At 44.3% G+C, this 25,912-nt stretch overlaps 1 protein-coding gene across 25 annotated transcripts in view; it reads right to left on the reverse strand.

The window, feature by feature from the left end:
- Positions 1-25,912, reverse strand: part of LOC139747051 (uncharacterized) — a 1,040,326-nt gene that overhangs the window by 587,012 nt on the left and 427,402 nt on the right. For 11 of the 25 annotated variants that reach the window (XM_071658814.1, XM_071658808.1, XM_071658804.1 and 8 more), the window contains exon 1: positions 7,936-9,182. The exons of the other annotated variants lie outside the window; for them this stretch is intronic. In XM_071658814.1, coding sequence (XP_071514915.1) covers positions 7,936-8,914 — 979 coding nt within the window. In that variant the 5' untranslated portion in view covers positions 8,915-9,182. Of the gene's footprint in view, positions 1-7,935; positions 9,183-25,912 lie in introns of those variants that run through there. 25 annotated transcript variants of the gene reach the window in all.

A 25,912-nucleotide genomic window follows, 5' to 3' on the forward strand; every position in this document is an offset into this window, starting at 1 on the left:
CACACCATGATAACATCATGATCAGTACACCATGATAACATCATGATCAGTACACCATGATAACATCATGATCAGCACACCATGATAACATCATGATCAGTACACCATGATAACATCATGATCAGTACACCATGATAACATCATGATCAGCACACCATGATAACATCATGATCAGTACACCATGATAACATCATGATCAGTACACCATGATAACATCATGATCAGTACACCATGATAACATCATGATCAGCACACCATGATAACATCATGATCAGCACACCATGATAACATCATGATCAGTACACCATGATAACATCATGATCAGTACACCATGATAACATCATGATCAGCACACCATGATAACATCATGATCAGTACACCATGATAACATCATGATCAGTACACCATGATAACATCATGATCAGTACACCATGATAACATCATGATCAGTACACCATGATAACATCATGATCAGTACACCATGATAACATCATGATCAGCACACCATGATAACATCATGATCAGCACACCATGATAACATCATGATCAGCACACCATGATAACATCATGATCAGCACACCATGATAACATCATGATCAGTACACCATGATAACATCATGATCAGCACACCATGATAACATCATGATCAGTACACCATGATAACATCATGATCAGTACACCATGATAACATCATGATCAGTACACCATGATAACATCATGATCAGTACACCATGATAACATCATGATCAGTACACCATGATAACATCATGATCAGCACACCATAATAACATCATGATCAGTACACCATGATAACATCATGATCAGCACACCATGATAACATCATGATCAGCACACCATGATAACATCATGATCAGTACACCATGATAACATCAAGATCAGCACACCATGATAACATCATGATCAGTACACCATGATAACATCATGATCAGCACACCATGATAACATCATGATCAGTACACCATGATAACATCATGATCAGTACACCATGATAACATCATGATCAGTACACCATGATAACATCATGATCAGTACACCATGATAACATCATGATCAGCACACCATGATAACATCATGATCAGTACACCATGATAACATCATGATCAGTACACCATGATAACATCATGATCAGCACACCATGATAACATCATGATCAGCACACCATGATAACATCATGATCAGCACACCATGATAACATCATGATCAGCACACCATGATAACATCATGATCAGTACACCATGATAACATCATATTTAAAAGAATTACGAGGATACGTAAGACAACTTTTAGAACGTCTATGACGCCATAACTGTTTGCGATACGTGGACACATTGACGTGTTACATGATTAAGACAAATGGGAAGTTATAACAAAACAAGAGTTATAGGGCCAAAGTCTCTTATGTGTATGGAATTATTGTGTTATTACGATACAGGAAATAAACAATGATACGACGATTTCTTGGTGCAAGTATGATCAGTGTTACCGTAACAATGGTTATGATCAGTGTTACCGTAACAATGGTTATGATCAATGTTACCATGACAATGGTTATGATCAATGTTACCGTAACAATGTTTATGATCAATGTTACCGTAACAATGGTTATGATCAGTGTTACCGTAACAATGGTTATGATCAATGTTACCATGACAATGGTTATGATCAATGTTACCATGATAATGGTTATGATCAATGTTACCGTAACAATGGTTATGATCAATGTTACCATGACAATGGTTATGATCATAATCGAATTCATTTCCACATGTGAGTCCTGTCTGTGCTACATGTAGGTTGCTGTGTATGGTAGGGTCAAGTCTGTGTGGCACTAGGATAACAGCTGTCTGCTCTATGTGCGCCACTCCCAGCCGTACAAGGACGAACATTGTATACATACTTCCGGCATACAAATAAACATATACCATGAGGGACAATGTAAAGTTATAAGGAGAAACAGAACCAAATCTGAAAACACACACACACACACACACACAAATATATATATATATATATATATATATATATATATATATATATATATATATATATATATATATATATATATATATATATTTCTATGAGTCCACGGGGAAAATGAAACACGATAAGTTCCCAGGTGCACTTTCGTATAATTATCACAACATCAGGGGAGACACAAGAGAGAAATATAACAGTCAGTTATGATATAACAGTCATCGAAGAGACTCAGCTAGGACGCCATTTGGTAAATATGCATGTTTACCAAATGGTGTCATAAAGAAGTCATAAAAGCACTGGCTGTATTCAAATTTGTACTTATACAAAACCAGATATATAAAGGAATAAAAAAGATTATATAATACTGAGGAACAGAATAACTCCTGATTAAAGGTGAACGACACTACTGAAGAAGACCTTTAGATTTCTCCCGGGATGTCTGCTTCCTTCATCAGATTAGTTACGGGGGGGGACTGGGCAAGGGGGGGGGGGGGGACTGCTATGGCTGACAAGGTGTAAAATTCAGTCTGACCAGTTTCCCAGGATTAACTAATGATTTACGATAATGAGAGAGAGAGAGAGAGAGAGAGAGAGAGAGAGAGAGAGAGAGAGAGAGAGAGAGAGAGAGAGAGAGAGAGAGCTTGGCAGTGAAGGACTTTCTGATGCTCTGGTGAGATCATCGGGGGGGGGGGGGTTGTAAGGTTCCTAGGATCCTTGTTAGAAAGGCGTGTGGCAGCGAAGGTTCCTTGATTTGACGGTAGAGTCCTAGGGACTAACTACTGAAGGAAGGGGACGAGAGGGTCTCCTGCGGTGTTGTAAGAAATACAAGAACAACATTATCTTTGGGCTGTTGCTAAGGATGTTGTTAGTTAGTAGATAATGAAAGGATTCTGTGGTGGCGCCTGGTAAGGAGTGTGGGAGCCGTCGACGCCATCCTGGAGGTGTAGATGAAGGTTGATGGGTGGGTCGGGCAGAGGTAGTGATGGCGGGAGAATAACCCTGGTAGTGGAGGTAAGGTGTAATCTGCCAGCCTGATGTAAGTTTATTCTTATTTTTTATATAAAAGGAAGCTATTTAAGGGTCTACGACACGGAGGGACGAATAGGAAGGAACAGAAGAAGGCGTGGATGAACGAGGAAATCTGAGCTGTGCCTGAGGCTGGCGAGAAATGAAAATGGGCTGGGGAGGATGATGGCAGATAAGACACGGAAGAGGACAGATCAAGAGGTAAAGGAAGTGTTAATATTTGTTTTCCTTCCAGTGAGCAGCATTATCTCTGGCCTGATGCTGAATACAAGATACTTATTGTTTATATTACAATCATACTGGCCCACACGAACATCAAAACAACCAACACACACCAAGTTGCGAATCAAAGGCGTTAAGCACGCTATCATGTTTGTGAACACTCTCTGCTCACCTCCTTCTCATCTTAATGCTGAGGCATGACTGTCCTTCCTTTCATCTTGGTCAGCCATACCTCCAACATCTTCACTCTTGCAGCCTTCAACACTCGTGTCTCATTAACTCCCTCCTACCCATGTGACCCCACAACATTCCCCATCCTTCTATCTTCAGTCTCTCCATCAAGCTACTTCTTGTTCTCCGCGCATCTTTCCTGTACTCTTCTTTTTTATTTATAGTTTCTGGCAAACTAGTGTCATCTGATATCAGAGGAGAGTCCTTGTTACCTGGCTGGGTCAACACCATCTCCTAGAGCCACTCTGATACACAATATATACAAGTACAGTTCCTGATCCGCATGCCGGAGTAGTTCCATCCCTTCATCATTGTTTTCATCAGCGAACCTACACTCTCCCTCTCTTCCCTTTACCTTAGTTGGTTCAGGAATCGAGTCATTTAGCGTGTGCAGAATGCTTACATCACAGAGGGACACAAGTGCCACTATGTGGGGGAAAGAGACGGGTACTGGGCCAGATCACCGTGATATGGAAGATTATAAAACAGGGTTAGGATGAGCCTGAAGAGGGGCGCACGAGCTGCAGCTGGAAGAGACGATGAAGAACAGGTTAAGAACAAGGCTGTAGAAAGGTATTACAAGGCAGGGGAAGGAAGGAAGGGAAGAGGAAGAAATATAAGGGGTTTGATTTGCATCAGTTTTAACTAACAATACATAGCAAGACACGATACCGAGTGAATATACAGGAAAGAGACAGAAACGTGTGAAAATATATGGAAGGACGGACGTCCACAGAGCCGACGTGATGAACGAGAGAGGAGGAGAGGGGCAAGTGGAGGACATTAATTAGTGGGATGATGACGGAGGTAAGAGGTGAGATGTGTGCTGGGGAGCGGGGAGTGAGACGTGCCGAGCAAGAGGTGTTATATGTTAGAGATGAGTTGGGTGAGAGGTGTGCTGGGTGAGAGACGTGCTGGGTGAGAGGTGTACTGGGTGAATGAGAGATGTGTTATGGAGGAAGGTAGGGAGAGACAAACGTGTGTTGAAAAAAGGTTAGTGTGTATTTTGGAGAGAGAGAGAGAGAGAGAGAGAGAGAGAGAGAGAGAGAGAGAGAGAGAGAGAGAGAGAGAGAGAGAGAGAGAGAGGGAGAGAGAGAGAGGGAGAGAGAGAGAGAGAGAGAGAGAGAGAGAGAGAGAGAGAGAGAGAGAGAGAGAGAGAGAGAGAGAGAGAGAGAGAGCGGGGAGTGTGGACGAGAGGGGCACCAGTGGTCGTATTCAAAGGTAAACGTTAAAGTTAAGCTGCAGCTCAGTTTACAGGGTGAGGCACCCTGCACCTGGGTCCGAAGGGCTCTAACTGCGGCTCCTGCAAGCTCAGGTGGGCCAGGGAGGTCGGACGGGCCACGAGGGTCGGATGGGCTAGGGGGGTCAGTTGAGCCAGGACTGGTGAGTGGATGGCAGACACAACACACTGGAGGAAACGTTATCACGATGGAGGGATGGCGGAGGTTCCTGTAGAACCTACCGGCACGTGAATAACAAGAAGGAGCGGTAGGAGCGGTTCTGAGGCTGGGATGAGAGGCTAAGGGTGAGAGGAGTGGCAGAGGAGTAGTGGGGACGACCTGATAGAGGGAAGAGAAGTGGTGGGGAGGGGCCATGGGGGCAGGGAGAGGCAGTGAGGGGCCTAACCATCCAATCAAAAAGAGAAAGATGAAAGGAAAGGCAGAGTGGGGGAGATACTCATCAGAGCGAGGCGTGCAGGCTTGGATACAAACAGGGGGGCCACGCCGCCCGCACCTGTCCTCAACACACGCCCACGAACCTAATGCTGGGACGGCAAAATAGACCAGAATCAACACAGAAGGCAAGATTAACATAAGACAGACAGTGGATAGATACAGGGACGCAGGCCATGAAATGGATGGCTTGGGAGAAGAGTTTGTGGGGGGGGGGGCAGAAAAACAGGAAAGCTAGTAAGATGCGACAGTTAGGAGGAAGGGCAGAAAGATGGACAGAAAAGAGAGAGAGAAAAAAGATATTGAGAGGATTGTTGGCCTATAGGATAAGTGACATGACTGAGCTTGATGACATATAAACTCACCGAGATGACTCAACAAGCACTAAACAAACGCCCTTCTAACTCAGTCTTAAACAGCATCCCACCAGACATGTATCCTCCTGAAACTGCACTCCCCGAACATATGCGAGTTACACTTTCTTGTCTACGCAATGAATGTCATCTACCTCTAACACATTACAATCACCAATTCCAGCCCACGATGCAACTATCACAGTGCACACAGTAAACACTTACTGGTTAATTGCTCCGCACTCTCTGTACACCAAGAAGCACGCAATACTACCACGCTTTATGGTCTGAAGTCCTACCCAGTGGACGTGGCTGGATTCCTGAGCCCTGCAGTTATCCCACTGAGGATAAAAAGGACTCTTGGGACAAGATGGTATAATATATATATATATATATATATATATATATATATATATATATATATATATATATATATATATTTTTATTATACTTTGTCGCTGTCTCCCGCGTTTGCGAGGTAGCGCAAGGAAACAGACGAAAGAAATGGCCCAACCCCCCCCCCATACACATGTATATACATACGTCGACACACGCAAATATACATATCTACACAGCTTTCCATGGTTTACCCCAGACGCTTCACATGCCTTGATTCAATCCACTGACAGCACGTCAACCCCGGTATACCACATCGCTCCAATTCACTCTATTCCTTGCCCTCCTTTCACCCTCCTGCATGTTCAGGCCCCGATCACACAAAATCTTTTTCACTCCATCTTTCCACCTCCAATTTGGTCTCCCTCTTCTCCTCGTTCCCTCCACCTCCGACACATATATCCTCTTGGTCAATCTTTCCTCACTCATTCTCTCCATGTGCCCAAACCACTTCAAAACACCCTCTTCTGCTCTCTCAACCACGCTCTTTTTATTTCCACACATCTCTCTTACCCTTACGTTACTCACTCGTATATATATATATATATATATATATATATATATATATATATATATATATATATATATATATATTACAAAAAAAAATAAACGAGTGGGAGAAGTCAGTGAAGCAGCCGCAATCCAAATCAGGAAATTTTGCCATGAAACAATAACGTTCGGCTATAATAAAAAATTTATTTTTCATAACAGCAGCCACGCTGGGTGGTTCTTGGGTCACCGAACACACTCAAAAAAGGCCCATCCAAGGACCTTCTCAAGCAAGTTGGGTTCAGACTAGTCCAATATTTTCAGAGGAGATTGACATGTATAAAGTTAACGGAAGGAGTCTAGTTATAGCGGCCATATAGGATGACGGCTTGGGGGTATCGAACGATGTTCAAAAGAAATCACTTACGGACACATTCCTGGCAATCTTGGCTCAGATGGGTCTACTAGTTTCAGACGAGAAGACCCAAATGTGAAAAGTTAACAGATGGACAACAAGCGATGGCAAAAGGTCACATGGTCTTTGACTATGTAAGCTTGAAAGGGAAGACGAGTGAAGGATGACAAAACACTACTTACACAACCAGGGAACTGTGAGGTCAATTCAGCCTAGCGACAGAGACCAGAGAAAAAAGCATCATAGGGAGAAGCGATAACAAACACTCTATACCTCAAAGAAAGATGAACTGCAATATGGTAGGAGATAAAGGAATCAAGGGAAGAAGTGGGGCTCGATCATGCTTAGTTGTACAGGAGGTAGGTTAGTCGAGTAAATGAGAGAGAGAGAGAGAGAGAGAGAGAGAGAGAGAGAGAGAGAGAGAGAGAGAGAGAGAGAGTAATACACACTTTAACAGTAAAATCTTGCTTTCTGGTGCGCTTTAACACACACAAAACTAAGGGACATAACATGAAAGCAAGCATAAAAATTATCGGAAAGAAGTAAAGTTGTACTTTTATAGTTAAGATTTTTGAGTGAATGGAACAACATGATTTGAGGACTTGGCTAATCCAGACAGCATACATAAACTTAATGAATTGTATGACAGGAGTACTTCCCTGTATAACACAAATAGGTTACACAACACGACACGCGCGCCAGTAATAAATTCATCAGGGATGAGAAACGGATGGCTAGGGAGGGAGCAATGGAGGGCAAGTTCGAGACACTAGAGGGGACGACAGAGTTTGAGTCAGAAGTACAGGAAAGAACGGAAGAGGCGGATGACAACGACTAGAGAGACCAAGAGGCATATGAGGGTAAGTGGAACATGAGAGAGAAGAAGAAAAGATATGAAAATGCAAGTGCAAACATGGACGTGTTCCACTGAACACAACTGTCTGAGGACAAGAGAAGCAGGATAGAGGAGAGGGTGAGAGAGGCAGACATAAGAGCTCGGCACCTCTATTGAGCTGAAACAGAAAACCGATGAGGCCCAAAGCTCCCAGTTCACGTCGTAGTTCACGGCTTAAAAGTTGGGGAAATTTAGCAATACATAGAGTGATAGCACGTCTCCAGGGACGGTACTTACCTGTCGGGGGCACGGACGAGGTGGGGAAGAAGCTGGGTGGAGACGGCGGCGTAGTGGTGGTAGAGGTGGACCTGACGAGCGGCACGGGTGTGGTGGAGGTGGTGGTGTGGTAGTGCGGTGGCGGGGGTGGTGCAGAATCACAACACTCACGGTCCGGGAACTCTGACGCCCGCACGCCCACACGCCCATCTAGACTCGCGATAATGAGGAGGATGATCCACATGATGAGTGGACAGCCTGGGAACCTTATCCTGGGCGTGATACCGGTGGACGTGATGAGCCGCTGAGGCGTGACAACCAGATCCGGCGGGAAAGTCCTTGAGTTCGGTGTACACTTCTGCCTCATGAAGGACCTACAGCCGAGGCCAGTACGGTGTGTCGGGCTAGATACAGTAGGGGATGACGCCGAGTAAACACGCGAGGGAGCCATACTATCACTCACAATATGAGAATTTCCTATTAACTTTGGCAGATGGTGCCCGTGGCGGGGGGTGGGGTGGACGCACTCTTTACCTGCCAGCCGCCGCACCTTGTCACACACAACTGCCGCCTTTGATTCTGGATTTATAACTTCATTAGAATCACAGCACCGTGGAACTCCTGAAGGTGCTGCCAATGACATGAACTGATTGAAGGGAACGCGATATGAAACACGGCAGTTATTCTCACTATCATTCACCATCATACGTTCGGAATGACACTGATTTTTCGCACCGCACCTTACCGAACGCGAAACCGCCGTGGGCTGGAATGATATGAGAGTTGGGCGAGTTAAGGCGAAAGATATGTGATTCTCGGGTGAGCGACACGATAAGCGCCGGTCTTTGTGTCGCTCAGGACACAGGCAGATGAAGGAGAACTCGTCCTCTTCCTCACCTTGGGGGCATCGTTCCACGGTGAAATGTTGAGCTTTTATTTGTGCGTCATCGACGGGGTCGGCCATGTCCCTGTTGTCGGCGCAATGGGGACGATTTTTCATATTTAAGGTTGTTGTTGCCTCCACCAGGACAGTTGAAGGTGTCACAGCGTCCTGCTCATGTCAGAGTGGTTGCATGCTGTTTATTGTAATGCTATCCACCATTGTAATCACCATCTTTATAAGTCTCGTGAACTGTGATATAAGCACTACATGGCAGGGCTGCAGTAGAACACACCAGCCTGGGTCTCCTCCACCTTCAGTCCAACGCTGACTCTCAGTGTCATCACAGTGAGCAAAGTTGTTATGCTTCTTTTACATCTAACTGATGCTGTAATGGGGAAACTTCCGTATTATTACACAAAATCTAAAAATCATACATACACATACATAAATAAGTTTTAACCAGTATGGAACCCGTATTCAATATTTGTTTATATATCTAGTGATCAGGGACACGAAGGCTGCATTACATTCAGTCACTCGTTAAAGTAAGCCTTACAGTGAGTGAGTCAGTAAGGCAGTTCTTATAAGGTTTCACAAATATTTAAGGCCAGTGTAACGGAGCAGCAACTTCCCTCACGTGCCCCCTACAATGCCATGCCATCCATCACCAAAATCAAGAGATCTTATCTAACGAAGTCTTGGCAGCTACGTGTACCTACCTAGATCCCCGTCACACTGACATGCATTTAGTGGACCTTTCGCCCATAAACAAGATGAGTATGTGCCGGAAAGGAAGAGTCAGGGTAACAGCGGCAGACCTTGTTAATACAGCCCTGCGCCATAGGTAGGCCTTCCCAGCAGCATAAGCTGCTTCCTGATCAGCCAGACACAACATAACCTAAAGAGAGCAAGAAAAAGCCGGAGGCTTTAACAGCTTCAGATCGTGATGAACACTAGCGACTCTGTTCTTGTTCCAAGGAGGCAGGAGGAGCTGCCAGGAGAGCTTCACATGGCGGGAAGAGACACAGCTAGAGCTTCGCGGGGAGGAAGGAAACACAGGTAAGAAAGCTTCTCAGGGATGAGAGGTAGAACCAGGAAAGCTTCACAGGGAGACACTGCCATAAGATCTTCACAGGGAGGGAAGAGACACTGCCATAAAGCTTCACAGGAAGGGAAAAGACACTGTCAGGACACTCGCGGCAACATAAACATTTTCTCACATGAGTAAACGCGTTAGGAAGAGGTTATAAGGGCTCTCCCTGGAGGACGGTGGACACGGCCCTGGGTCATCATCCCTCGAGAGGCTGCCAAGCTTCCCGCCTTAACCAGATTCTCAACTCATCTCTCCGTAATCTCCCCTGTGACACCTTCGCCAGCCCTTACACTGCCTGTGATTACTATTTGTGATTATCATTTGTGTGTTACGGGGAAAGTTTTACTTTCTTGTTGCCTCGTCTCTTAACCTAGTATGTATGCACCACATATTGCCTCCTTTGTGTATATATACACACACACATCCTACCTACGGGCAGCCCCGTAAGGGGAGGGCGAACACGGGTTGGTGTAGGCTGACTGCCACGCCCAGGATTCGAACCCATGTGGGCCCAACCCTGGTCAGGCCGTTGCGTAACTCATTCAGTAACACTAACCGCTTCGCAGCACTAGGTGTGGCACCCACGTCTGGATGCTCCAGATGGTGAAACCCACCCAACAAAGGTAAAGTCACCAGGTGTGCCGTGGGTTAAGGGAAGAGGAGGCCCACCACACATGGGCTAGGGGAAGGGGGGAGGCCCACCTCAGGTGGAGTAGGAAAGGGGGCGGCCCACCTCACATGGGTTAGGGGAGGGGGAGGCCCACCTCACATGGGTTAGGGGAGGGGGAGGCCCACCTCACATGGGTTAGGGAAGGGGGAGGCCCACCTCACATGGGTTAGGGGAGGGGGCGGCCCACCTCACATGGGTTAGGGGAGGGGGAGGCCCACCTCACATGGGTTAGGGAAGGGGGAGGCCCACCTCACATGGGTTAGGGGAGGGGGAGGCCCACCTCACATGGGTTAGGGGAGGGGGAGGCCCACCTCACATGGGTTAGGGGAGGGGGAGGCCCACCTCACATGGGTTAGGGGAGGGGGAGGCCCACCTCACATGGGTTAGGGGAGGCCCACCTCACATGGGTTAGGGGAGGGGGAGGCCCACCTCACATGGGTTAGGGGAGGGGGAGGCCCACCTCACATGGGTTAGGGGAGGGGGAGGCCCACCTCACATGGGTTAGGGGAGGCCCACCTCACATGGGTTAGGGGAGAGGAGGCCCACCTCACATGGGTTAGGGGAGGCCCACCTCACATGGGTTAGGGGAGGAGGAGGCCCACCTCACATGGGTTAGGGGAGGCCCACCTCACATGGGTTAGGGGAGGAGGAGGCCCACCTAACATCAAAAACAACAAACCAAACTTCAGGCGGCGAGTTTTACTGACGCCAACAAACTTGAGTGTGCGCTAACTTCCTTGGGTTACGTTGTCATTCCTGATGCACATATTTAACAAGAACATTCCTAAACAAAGAAAATTTTGCCTAAAAACATAACATCCCTCCCACTCATTCATGCCAAGGATATGTGAAAATAGAATGACTTTCAACTATTACTCCATATACTCTTGCCGAGGAAATGGAAAGAAAAATACTCCCTCTCTTGTGATTAGCTTAAAATGATTTTTCTTAAAGTAGCCACACCATTCTGCAACCAACATCACGAGCAAAGCATAAACCCCCTCCCCCCACCATCATGGCCATCTAAGATGGAAGGTAAGATGGTAATATAAGGACAACGATGCATTATAGGAAAGAGTGAGTCCTCGTGTGTTTGTAGACCCGACCCATAAAGACGGAAAAGCTGTGACAAAATGGTAAGACAAAAAAAACTTTTAGAGTTTTACTATTCTAGGAAAGTAGAAGGTACCACAAGGGTCAATCTTCGTGTGACCGGTTCCATAAACTGTAGGAAGCAATAACGAGTCAAGCATGCCAAGTTCTTACTAAGAGCAAGTCTGGGACTAATGCAGGCACCTCTTGACAACCATGTCCAGGATCATATCAAGAAAACGGTAAAGCTATGCTTCAGGTGAGAAGGTTAACAACAGGGAAGGGTTCTGATTCCACTCTGGCTGGCAGAGGCGTGGCACGTCCAAGTAAGTGATATGATTAAGATACTTCACTTTATGTTTCAAAGTCGTATTTTTGTGGAAAGAAAAATTTCGAACGCTGAAGCACAAAGGGGCCAAGTAATAAGTTAAATCCTTCAAGAAACTCTGGCCGGCGACCAACCTGAATGGCACGGTAATGATGGCAGGACAGGAAGTGTTCCTAATGGACCAAAGTGTGGCCCAACCTGACGCTACGGTGTCACTGGCCTTACTCCACCACCACCCGTATCACACACTGTCACTGGCCGAACTCCAACGCCTACACACTAACATCTTATCACCATCATCACCATACAGTGTGTCACTGTCCTTACTCTACTGTTATCCGTTGTGTGACTGCCCCCATACCACAGCCTTCCAGTATCACTGCCCTTATTCCACCAACATCCAGTGTGTCACTACCTTCACTCGACCACCATCACCCAATGTGATAGCGTCAAATTCCTTCACCTCCTGCTGTTTCGGTGGTATTGACCTCTTGCAACACAAGGTGTCTTCCGATCTTTTCCATCTCATTTTCTTTTATGTTAATTGAGACGGCAAGGACAATGCAATAATCAAGGCCATCTCATTAACGATATATATGATATATATATATATATATATATATATATATATATATATATATATATATATATATATATATAATCATCTTCCGCAAAGCTTTTACTACCTTTTCTCTGTTAACCAGATCATTTTCCCTAACCCTCTCACTTTGCACACCACCTCGACCAAAACACCCTATATCTGCCACTCTATCATCAAACACATTCAACAAACCTTCAAAATACTCACTCCATCTCCTTCTCACATCACCAATACTTGTTATCACCTCCCCATTAGCCCCCTTCACTGAAGTTCCCATTTGTTTCCTTGTCTTACGCACTTTATTTATCTCCTTCCAAAACATCTTTTTATTCTCCCAAAAATTTAATGATACTCTCTCACCCCAACTCTCATCATTCGCCCTCTTTTTCACCTCTTGCACCTTTCTCTTGACCTTCTGCCTCTTTCTTTTATACATCTTCTACTCATTTGCATTATTTCCCAGCAAAAATCATCCAAATGTCTCTCTCTTCTCTTTCACTAATAATCTTACTTCTTCATCCCACCACTCACTACCCTTTCTAATCAACCCACCTTCCACGCTTCTCAAGCCACAAGCATCTTTTGCGCAAGCCATCACTGCTCCCCTAAATACATCCCATTCCTCCCCCACTCCCCTTACCTCCTTTGTTCTCACCTTTTTCCATTCTGTACTCAGTCTCTCCTGGTATTTCCTCACACAAGTCTCCTTCCCAAGCTCACTTACTCTCACCACTCTCTTCACCCCAACATTCTCTCTTCTTTTCTGAAAACCTCTACAAATCTTCACCTTCGCCTCCACAAGAGTATGATCAGACATCCCTCTAGTTGCACCTCTCAGCACATTAACATCCAAAAGTCTCTCTTTCGCGCGCCTATCAATTAACACGTAATCCAATAACGCTCTCTGGCCATATTTCCTACTTACATACGTATACTTGTATATATCTTTCTTTTTAAACCAGGTATTCCTAATCACCAGTCCTTTTTCAGCACATAAATCTACAAGCTCTTCACCATTTCCATTTACAACCCTGAACACCCCATGTATACCAATTATTCCCTCAACTGCCACATTACTCACCTTTGCATTCAAATCACCCATCACTATAACCCGGTCTCGTGCATCAAAACCACTAACACACTCATTCAGTTGCTCCTAAAGCACTTGCCTCTCACGATCTTTCTTCTCATGCCCAGGTGCATATGCACCAATAATCATCCGTCACTCTCCATCAACTTTCTGTTTTACCCATATCAATCTAGAGTACTTTCTTACACTCTATCACATACTCCCACCACTCCTGTTTCAGGAGTAGTGCTACTCCTTCCCTTGCTCTTCTCTCACTAACCCCTGACTTTACTCCCAAGACATTCCCAAACCACTCTTCCCCTTTACGCTTGAGCTTCGTTTCACTCAGAGCCAAAACATCCAGGTTCCTTTCCTCAAACATACTACCTATCTCTCCTTTTTTCTCATCTTGGTTACATCCACACACATTTAGACACCCCAATCTGAGCCTTCGAGGAGGATGAGCACTCCCCGCGTGACTCCTTCTGTTTACCCTTTTAGAAAGTCAAAATACAAGGAGGGGAGGGTTTCTAGTCCCCCGGGTAATACCATCCAAACCCGGCAAGGCAGCGGGTTTGGATGGTATTGCAGTGGAATTTATCAAAAAAAGGGGTGACTGTACTGTTGACTGGTTAGTAAGGTTATTTAATGTATGTATGATTCACAGTGAGGTGCCTGAGGATTGGCGGAATTCTTGCATAGTGCCATTGTACAAAGGCAAAGGGGATAAGAGTGAGTGCTCAAATTACAGAGGTATAAGTTTGTTGAGTATTCCTGGTAAATTATATGGGAGGGTATTGATTGAGAGGGTGAAGGCATGTACAGAGCATCAGATTGGGGAAGAGCAGTATGGTTTCAGAAGTAGTAGAGGATGTGTGGATCAGGTGTTTGCTTTGAAGAATGTATGTGAGAAATACTTAGAAAAGCAAATGGATTTGTATGTAGCATTTATGGATCTGGAGAAGGCATATGATAGAGTTGATAGAGATGCTCTGTGGAAGGTATTAAGAATATATGGTGTGGGAGGCAAGTTGTTAGAAGCAGTGAAAAGTTGTTATCGAGGATGTAAGGCATGTGTACGTGTAGGAAGAGAGGAAAGTGATTGGTTCTTAGTGAATGTAGGTTTGCGGCAGGGGTGTGTGATGTCTCCATGGTTGTTTGTAGGTTTGCGGCAGAGGTGTGTGATGTCTCCATGGTTGTTTAATTTGTTTATGGATGGGGTTGTTAGGGAGGTAAATGCAAGAGTTTTAGAAAGAGGGGCAAGTATGCAGTCTGTTGTGGATGAGAGAGCTTGGGAAGTGAGTCAGTTGTTGTTCGCTGATGATACAGCGCTGGTGGCAGAGTCATGTGAGAAACTGCAGAAGCTGGTAACTGAGTTTGGTAAAGTGTGTGAAAGAAGAAAGTTGAGAGTAAATGTTATTAGGTACAGTAGGGTTGAGGGTCAAGTCAATTGGGAGGTAAGTTTAAATGGAGAAAAACTGGAGGAAGTGAAGTGTTTTAGATATCTGGGAGTGGATTTGGCAGCGGATGGAACCATGGAAGCGGAAGTAAATCATAGGAATGGGGGAGGAGGCGAAAATTCTGGGAGCGTTGAAGAATGTGTGGAAGTCGAGAACATTATCTCGGAAAGCAAAAATGGGTATGTTTGAAGGAATAGTGGTTCCAACAATGTTATATGGTTGCGAGGCGTGGGCTATGGATAGAGTTGTGCGGAGGAGGGTGGATGTGCTGGCAATGAGATGTTTGAGGACATTATGTGGTGTGAAGTGGTTTGATCGAGTAAGTGATAATAGGGTAAGAGATATGTATGGTAATAAAAAGAGCGTGGTTGAGAGAGCAGAAGAGGGTGTTTTGAAATGGTTTGGTCACATGGAGAGAATGAGTGAGGAAAGATTGACAAAGAGGATATATGTGTCAGAGGTGGAGGGAACGAGGAGAAGCGGGAGACCAAATTGGTGGTCGAAAGATGGAGTGAAAAAGATTTTGAGTGATCGGGGTCTGAACATGGAGGAGGGTGAAAGGCGTGCAAGGAATAGAGTGAATTGGAATGATGTGGTATACCGGGGTCGACGTGCTGTCAATGGATTGAACTAGGGCATGTGAAGCGTCTGGGGCAAACCATGGAAAGTTCTGTGGGGCCTGGATGTGGAAAGGGAGCTGTGGTTTCGGTGCATTATTACATGACAGCTAGAGACTGAGTGTGAATGAATGTGGCCTTTGTTGTCTTTTCCTAGTGCTACCTCGCACACATGAGGGGGGAGGGGGTTGTTATTTCATGTGTGGCGAGGTGGCGATGGAAATGAATAAAGGCAGACAGTATGAATTATGTACATGTGTATATATGTATATGTCTGTGGGTGTATATATATGTATACGTTGAGATGTATAGGTATGTATATTTGTGTGTGTGGACGTGTATATATATACATGTGTATGTGGGTGGGTTGGGCCATTCTTTCGTCTGTTTCCTTGCGCTACCTCGCTAACGCGGGAGACAGCGACAAAGCAAAATAAAAACAAATAAAAAAAAAAAAAATATATATATATATATATATATATATATATATATATATATATATATATATATATATACATATATATATATATATATATATATATATATATATATATATATATATATATATACATATATATATATATATATATATATATATATATATATATATATATATATATATATATATATATATATACATATATATTTTTCCTGGGGATAGGGGAGAAAGAATACATCCCACGTATTCCCTGCGTGTTGTAGAAGGCGAGTAAAAAGGGAGCTGGGGGCTGGAAATCCTCCCCACTCATTTCTAATTTTCCAAAAGAAGGAACAGAGAAGGGGAGCAAGTGAGGAAATCCCTCAAAGGCTCAGTCCTCTGTTCTTAACGCTACCTCGCTAACGCGGGAAATGGTGAATAGTATGAAAATATATATATATATATATATATATATATATATATATATATATATATATATATATATATATATATATATACATATTCCTATGAGTCCACGGGGAAAATGAAACACGAAAAGTTCCCAAGTGCACTTTCGTGTAATAATCACATCATCAGGGGAGACACAAGAGAGGAATATAACAGTCAGTTGATATACATCGAAGAGACGAAGCTAGGACGCCATTTGGTAAACATGTGATTGTCCAAAACGTATAACGAGCGGTCATAAACTTATCATTTTACAAATCTTATCAACAATAAAGTTATCTAATTTGTGCAGACCATCACTAATATTAAGATTATAATTCTTTGTGTATTTAATAATAGAAGATTCAATGATATTTCTCTTGGTAACAGAGTTAGAGTTAACAACTGAGAAGCGTTACTTCAGTCAATACAATGATCATAGTTTTTAACATTATTAAACAAGGCATTTGATTCCTGTCCCGTTCTTATACTATATTTATGTTGCTTAAGTCTAACAGAAAGATCCTTACCAGTCTGACCAATATAAAATTTATCACAGTTTCCACAAGGAACTTTATAGATGCAACCAAGAGAATTTTCTGGTGAATTCCTGATTAAGATATTCTTTATAGTATTATTGTTGCTAAAGGCAACATTTACATTCATTTTCCCCGTGGACTCATAGGAATATCTTGATCACGTGCAAAATTGTGATCCTTTCCAATATATATATATATATATATATATATATATATATATATATATATATATATATATATATATATATATATATATATATGGTATGGCATATATGGTATGGTAATCCTCATACCCAGGAGAAGTACTATACACTACAAACATCACACGGGGCGTCTTCAGAGGTCAGTAAAAACTATTCATAATACATAAAGGAGTTTGAGTAGTATGGTCGAGGATGGTATGTAATGTTTGAAGGGTGTGAACGAAAAGAGTGACGCGATGACGGATTTCATAATGGTCAGTGGGAATGATGCTCTGACGCATGTTATGATCACTCTGACTAAGACGTTGGAACTGACTTATAGTGTACGATCCATAATCGGGAGGAGTGACAGACGCATGTTATGATCGCTGACCCCAACGGAGAGAAGCATTAGTGCACAACATCACGACATCACGACCAGTAAGGGACACCAGGAGACAACTATATCCAAGGCTGAACATTGGTAACCAGGTGTCACGCCAGCATCATTTGTTACCAACCTAACGAGATCATCCAGCGAGTGACGGCATCCCTGGTCTACATAGAGCCTGATCTGTCCTGGTCTGACATGGTCACTACCAAATTCTACTGAAACCGTAATACAATGTCCGAGGCCAGTCAGGCGAGCTGACGACATGTCACGAACACGTCGCTAACACAAACTGCACTGGGGTGGAAAATATATGGTGTTGGCCAGCACCAGACTCGCTCAAACTTTTCCCAAGTCTAGGCTAATATTGCAAAGTTTGACGTTCGGGTAATTTCCATATTCAGATTTGCTGTCGTATTGGGTGATTTTGTTCTCCAATAAAGTTTTGCTAAAATCACAATAGTTCAGCGAGGAAACAAAGAACAAAGGTGTAACGGGAACTCAAGAGTACGCCATTACCCTACAACAAGAATTCAGTTATCAACGGCTGAAGTAAATTACAGTAACAGCTGCTGGTGTCAAATTCATAATATTTTCAGGTAATCAAATTGGTACGCAAACAACTGCTTATTTCATAGAGTAATTTTCCCTGTACACAACAGAAGCTTTACCCTGATGTTCACTTCAGCAGGTTTTGTGGCAACAGCGGCTCATTGATGGTAACGATGCCACTCATCACACACTGGATGGCAATCCTGCCTAATGGCCAATATTAAGGAAATCACAATCTTATACGCACAGACATACGTGCACATCCACGCTTCCTATATCGTATCCTTCCTCCCTACACATATATCTTCATTCCCCAGGTACACTCATCTTTCCTGCCTACGCACGCTTCTGCCTTCCTCACATAAACTTCCATCCTTCAAAAACCACACATCCTCAAACACCCGCCGACCCTACACTCACACACATCCACCCTCCCTACACAGCACAGCCACTCTCCTTACACATCCATCCACCCACTCCTGCACGAAGACACTCACCCTCTACACACACACACACACACACACACACACACACACACATAAACCTTGGTCTTTAGTAGCTTCTCACGGAAAAAGTCCGGGTATTTTCAAACCGATGTGGAAAATCTTAAATTGTAGCAAAACTTTGTGAAATCTAAAATCCTAGAATCTATTAATTCAAACTACTCTAATATGACACCACATTCTGCAAATGTTGTGTAAATAACAAAAATGTTATAATCATTAAAGTCTAAATTACTTACAAAAAGACTGAACAAGGATGATTCCTGCTACACAAGGGGTGTGTGAAAACAAAAGTTTTCTCTTGTGTCAATGATGCAGGCGTTAGTGTTTCCTGGGATGACACTGACAATATATTGATCTTAAGATCAACTTATAATGTGACATGTTTACTTACTAAACTACACAGACAATACTTCCCTAACTATTGCCAGTCTTGTTAGAATGTGCTGCCCGGAGGGAATTAACTTCGGTCAGAGAAATATCAAGGAATTCATAATGATTCCTATGGGAACCTTGCCACCTGTAGCCTGACGCCCACATCTATCACTCGAATGTAGACCTCCTTCTCCGCGCCCGACATTGTACCCTCACAACACACTCCTCCAACACCAATACTCATCGTAACTCAAAAACACACATAGCTAACCTTGTTAAACCTACACCGTCACGTATCAACCCCATACAGCCAGAAGCCTTGCTGACACCATCCTGGGTGCTGCACCTCCTCCTCCTCCTCCGTTAGGAATGGGAGGGGAGTCCGCCTCGTCAGTTCCACTCAGCGGCACATCCCACCCGCGGCTCTAGTCTTGGTCGGGAGGGAAGGCAAATCCAATATAAAACTAATGGACGTGTATGGATATTTATTCCAACGTAAAAACTCATCGAGATTTTGGAACTTTTAGTAAAACAAAGCCAGCAAGAAATAAATGGACTACTTATTTACGTGCCTCTCTGCAAAACGAGTTTAAAGTTTCAAGTCATATCCTAACTATAAAAACTTTTATGTTTATTGAAAGAAATGTTGAGTATGTCTATATTGTTGCTCATATAAAAGAGGAAAGCTGCGAGGCCTTCATGAATCATGATAACACTCGTCACAAATAGCGCCACCACCACCTCCTCCTCCTCAAGATCACCCAAAAGTTAATGAATAAAGCCTTCAACGAAAGCACTGATTGGCGAGTGCTTGGGTACGACCACTGATGCTGGGGTACGAGCAACAGTGCACGGAAGATGTTTGGGTACAAGTTCCATCGAACGAGGGTTACCGTTGGTACAGGGAGATTGTGGTATATATGAACATGACTAACGCTGCTTCAGGATGTCCAGTGACTGCTGCCCTGCTCTCAAGCCTCTCTGGGTAATGACCGTCATCTTGCAGGCTCCCTTCCGGCAGCTCAAGTGTTCCACAATAGTAAGAGTGTAATGTATGACCAGGGAAATCACTCCTGGACACTCTAATCTCGTGAGATTCACTAGCCAACCAATGGTATACATTTACTGACATTTATTTAATTCTGCGAAGTTAAGATATTAATCAACACGTCTTTTTAGATACCCATTGATGGGCCAAGTGTCACTGGCACACCTGAACAATAAGTACAACTTGGGAACGCATGATGTCAGTCTGTATGACGTATTATACTTATTCTATTTGATGATGAGTGAAATGACTGTCCAGAGCCTTATGGTTGGGAGCCAGAACCACAAAAATGTGTTTACTGTTGATAGTGTTGAATATGAGCTCTGCTGGTTCCCTCCTGCATCAGCCTTTTACGTAGTCAAATCCCACAACCAAGTACAGTACACTGAAAAATTTCACAGCTCTCGTCTTTCCTACGGTCAACTCGCCCCTGTAAAGTGGCGTCCATTATTACAATGGAAAAAATGGCTTGTTCCTACTATAGAATGCGTTCACGCGCGCGCGCGCGCACACACACACACACACACACACACACACACACACACACACACACACACACAGAAAATAATCCAGTGGATGAAATATGAAAACAGTCAACAGCGTGAGGTTGGTGGGGCATTAAAGAACCAATATTTCATGTACCGGGCCGAATCTTATGCTAATCCCCACGTCCTCCCTCGGGAGGGAAGGACACTCTTTCCTGTCACATTGTTACCCCCACCAAAGCACTGCCCCTCCGCTACCCCGACCCACCCCTGCCACTTTGTTACCCCATTAAACCCCTGTCCTTCCACTACCCTCATCAACCCCTTGCCTTTCCACTACTATCCATCCCCTCCCCCACCGTCACCCCCACCACCACACAGCGGAAGTCGACCAATCACGGACAGCTGTCGTATAGCACTGTCCTGCGCCTCCTTCAGACGGTAAGGTTAAGGATGGCCACTTACGCCTTTGATTGCTCTTCTAAATTGGATCATGAATAGTCCTTAACGAAGCGAGGTGGTGCCCTGCCGTGACCTGACCTCCCCGCCACTCTGATCACCGGTGGTCTTGCCTGCGCCAATACCAGACCAGTCCAGGGAGGAGTCTCTTGCCTGCCTCTTTTCCATCATAACCCATCATAATACCAGGTAATGCAGCATGGAATGAGGGATCTGACCGTGTCTGAGGAGGCAGGGAGGCAACACAGGGCCTGCAAGCGTCTTCGTGTCAGAGGGAAGGTGGCTGGAAAAATATCAAATGACACCAGACAAGTTATTACCTACAGGATAGTAACTTGCCGCCACTACTGACACAAAGTACAGTATTTCGCTGCCACAAAAACACCAACACTTCCAGTTTCACCAGCACAAAAATAGAAAAGATAGTCCTTCAACTACCAATAAAGACGGAGAGAGGAACTCATGACAACAACAGACAAATTTTGAGGAAACTTTTAGCGAGGTGCTCGACGTCTCTAAAGCATATGACAAGGTGTGGCATTAGTTTGTACCCTCTAAACTTTCTTGCTTTAGCTTTTCTGCTTCTCTTTGTTCTCTACTACAAAGTTTCCTTTTCAGTCTAGCCATCGTTGTACTCACTCATGGTGCAACTCTGCCTCTTAACCCGTCAACAGTGGCGTTCCTCACTGTCGCCCTATCCTCCTCCTCCTCTCCACATAAGATCATTTTCAACCTCCAACCTTACCCCCAGACCAATAACCCCTCTCAGTATACTTCACAATCACTTTCCTCCTTCCTGACTTCGATCCTCGCACTTGACGTATTTTCTCTCTAATTCGAACCAGTGTAATGACTCAGAATGGGTAAGCAGTAATCTGGTTAGATACAATGGTACAAAATTTCAATTTCTACCTTTAACTCATGATCTCACTGGTTTTCTACTATTTCAGACATTATATCACAACCTTGCTATAACAAACAAACTGGACTGAACCACGACTTCTAAGCTGAATCCACACATAATTAATTTCACAAAAACTACTTCTAAAATCTGGAAATGTAGTATACGTGGCGCAACTATTTTCCATGTGAGCAGCTATTCCATATCTACATGGGTCTGATTTGCCCAGCATGGAGCGTTGCTGGCACATTTCAGGTGACTCTTCCTCTATCTCTTTTTGCAACCTGAATGGAAACAAATGCCTTATCAACATCCTTGTTATAGTCTTTTTTTTTTTTTTTTCAACGACCCTTTTCTGTCACTAGTAATGTTGCTTCCCTCTCTATGTTCTGCAGATATTTCAGCCATGCTCTCCTATGCTATATCGTGAGTCCTACAAACTAAGATCTGGTTCTGAGTTGCATCATGCGCCTAGTGGCTGCTTCCCATATTATGTGTAGAAACCTACCACATGAGCACTGACCGTTGCGATATCCCTCTTTCTTTGAACAAAGAAGCTGTGAAATTCTCTTCTTTCTTTTGTTTTTCCCTTTTCACGAACATTTCTACATTAAGATGTAAGTCTGCAAGCATCTGACGAGCTCATATAATTTATATATTCTTCTTTCTCATGCCCTTCATAGTTCCAAGCTGCATCCGATGACCCACAGCCCCATTAGGGCATCTCTCTCTCTCTCTCTCTCTCTCTCTCTCTCTCTCTCTCTCTCTCTCTCTCTCTCTCTTTACACATAAATTGGGCAAATTCTAGCCCTCCTGGCGCACTGCCCAGGAGGTGGTCCTGGCCTCCTGACGCACTACCAGGAGGTGGTCCTGCCCTCCTGACGCACTACCCAGGAGGTGGTCCTGGCCTCCTGACGCACTACCAGGAGGTGGTCCTGGCCTCCTGACGCACTACCAGGAGGTGGTCCTGCCCTCCTGACGCACTACCAGGAGGTGGTCCTGCCCTCCTGACGCACTACCAGGAGGTGGTCCTGCCCTCCTGACGCACTACCAGGAGGTGGTCCTGCCCTCCTGACGCACTACCAGGAGGTGGTCCTGCCCTCCTGACGCACTACCAGGAGGTGGTCCTGCTCTCCTGACGCACTACCAGGAGGTGGTCCTGGCCTCCTGACGCACTACCAGGAGGTGGTCCTGCCCTCCTGACGCACTACCAGGAGGTGGTCCTGCCCTCCTGACGCACTACCAGGAGGTGGTCCTGCCCTCCTGACGCCACAGAGAGGTCGCGACAATACATCAGATCATCATAACTTCCACAGAAGGAAAAATAAAGAAAAAAATGAAACTACATAAAAATGTGATTCATTTTAAAATATTTCTTCAATGAATAAATTAACAATCTGCTATTATGAGGATGAACCAGTGAATAAACCACTGGTTTAATCCGCAGCTGAAAAATTTAACATTCAAAGACGATGATAACTGAATCAAAAACAAAATAAAAATAATTGAGTTTGGGAACACCTCTGCATGTTTTATGAAATTCCTACAGTGCCCCACTCGACCACCGATAAAATATTTCAGAGAAAAATACAATCCTATGAATAACATGTCAGGATTAAACAATAAAAGTTCCTCCTATTAATGTATGAGGCAATACTTCCTACCGTTAATATCTCGTTACTACAACATACAGCCATGTCCTCTCACTACCCACGTAGTTTAAGACTAAAATATATAAGTGTGAAGAACTGACTGCAGTCTTATGTATATGACACGGTACATGAGTCACTCCGAGGTACACCCATCACCAGGGTACGGTACGTGACACGGTACATGAGTCACTCCGAGGTACACCCATCACCAGGGGTACGGTACGTGACACGGTACATGGGTCACTCCGAGGTACACCCATCACCAGGGGTACGGTACGTGACACGGTACATGAGTCACTCCGAGGTACACCCATCACCAGGGGTACGGTACGTGACACGGTACATGAGTCACTCCGAGGTACACCCATCACCAGGGGTACGGTACGTGACACGGTACATGGGTCACTCCGAGGTACACCCATCACCAGGGGTACGGTACGTGACACGGTACATGGGTCACTCCGAGGTACACCCATCACCAGGGGTACGGTACCTGACACGGTATACGGGTCACTAAGTACAGCCATCATCTGGGGTACGGTACCTAACATGATACAGGGGTCAGAGGTCAGGAGCGATGCGCAGCACAATACAAGTCATAAAAGAGTGTGTGTCAGTGTTACAGGTGAGTTATTGTTTCCTCTCACAATCAACTTCACTCACCACCACCACCACCACAGCATCAGCAGCAGCAGCAGCAGCGGTGGTGAGTGATTCAAACACTACCCACACCATGACAAACAACGTTGTAACACAAGTAATGACCCCTATCTAACTGACGTCATATTCCCAAACACTATAACTTGTACACCCAGGTAAAACACATTCCTTTAAGGCACAAATATCTTTATTATTATTATTATTATTAATATTATTATTATTATTATTATTATTATTATTATCATCATTATTATTATCATTTATTATTATTATTATCATTATTATCGTTATTACCATTACTATTATTATCATTATTATTATCATCATCATTGCTATTATTATTATCATTATTACTAATATTATCATTATTACTATTATCGTTATTGTAACCATCATTATTATCTCTATCGTTATCATTACATTATTTATCATCATTATCATTATCATCATCATCATTACTATTATCATTATCGCTGTTCTCATTATTATCATTATTACTATTGAAACCATGACCCCTGAACATGGCTCCTTCGGCGTCAGGGCTGCACGTCTCACAGGAACAGGAAGATTATTAACTTCTTTCGCATGAGAGATTCCTCGACACCTGAACCTTACGTCTACTGACAGCGATATCCTTGCCAAGGGCGACTTCCCACATCACAACATCTGACACTATCAAGCAACAACATACAACACTACATAGAACAGAGGGAATGCTGGCTCATCCATAACAAAATGTCTGTGTATCTCCCTAGAAGTCTTCAGTCCCCCAACACAGAAATAACCCCCCTCCCTCCCCCTAATCCTTCCAGTCACCTGGAATGGACAGTCACTCCCACTTAACAAAACTCAAGTATTTACGTTATTACACGCAACACACACCTGACATTCATTTGTCATCCCTTCTCTCCCGCAACACATAACCTAAGAACTTCTTGGTAAACCTACGGTGAGGTAATGTGTTGGTGGCGCCCTCGTGACTGGCGAAGACGCGACTGGCTGAGACCCATGATTGCCGGTGGCCTTGGCCGTCTCAGCGACTGGTTCGTGGCCGCTACACGATGGCTGGCGAGGGAGGAGACAACAGCGGCAGTACTGTTAGGGGGACCATGTAGGGAAGACGCGTGGCAGGCGTCCACCAGCCTCCGGGGGTCGACCCCTCCTGCCAAATTGAATTACCCCCACATCCCCCCCCCACACACACCATCTCTGTTATAGACAAAACGAAAGAAGAAAATGTTTGGCGTCTCAATCACCTGCCGGCTGAGCACACACCATATACCTATCATTTTCATTGTTTAACAGTTTTCCACGTTGAGTGAATGGACGAGATAATCTTTACACTTCAGGGCTTTATTTCTTGATGAACGACGTCACAATGACGTCATTCTCCTCCTAACACCAATGAAAACAATAAATTCAGATATTGATATACTGAAGCTGTCAGGCCAACGCCCGACCTCAGATTGTCACATGGGTTAAGTTTAGCGACATCACTACATATCCACTGATGACGTCTGTCATGGGAATATTGTAAACCAATCAACTAACACTCTCGAACGAGTGTGTACGG

This window comes from Panulirus ornatus, chromosome 67, assembly GCF_036320965.1.
Source record: "Panulirus ornatus isolate Po-2019 chromosome 67, ASM3632096v1, whole genome shotgun sequence".
In the NCBI taxonomy this organism is placed as follows: Eukaryota; Metazoa; Arthropoda; class Malacostraca; order Decapoda; family Palinuridae; genus Panulirus; species Panulirus ornatus.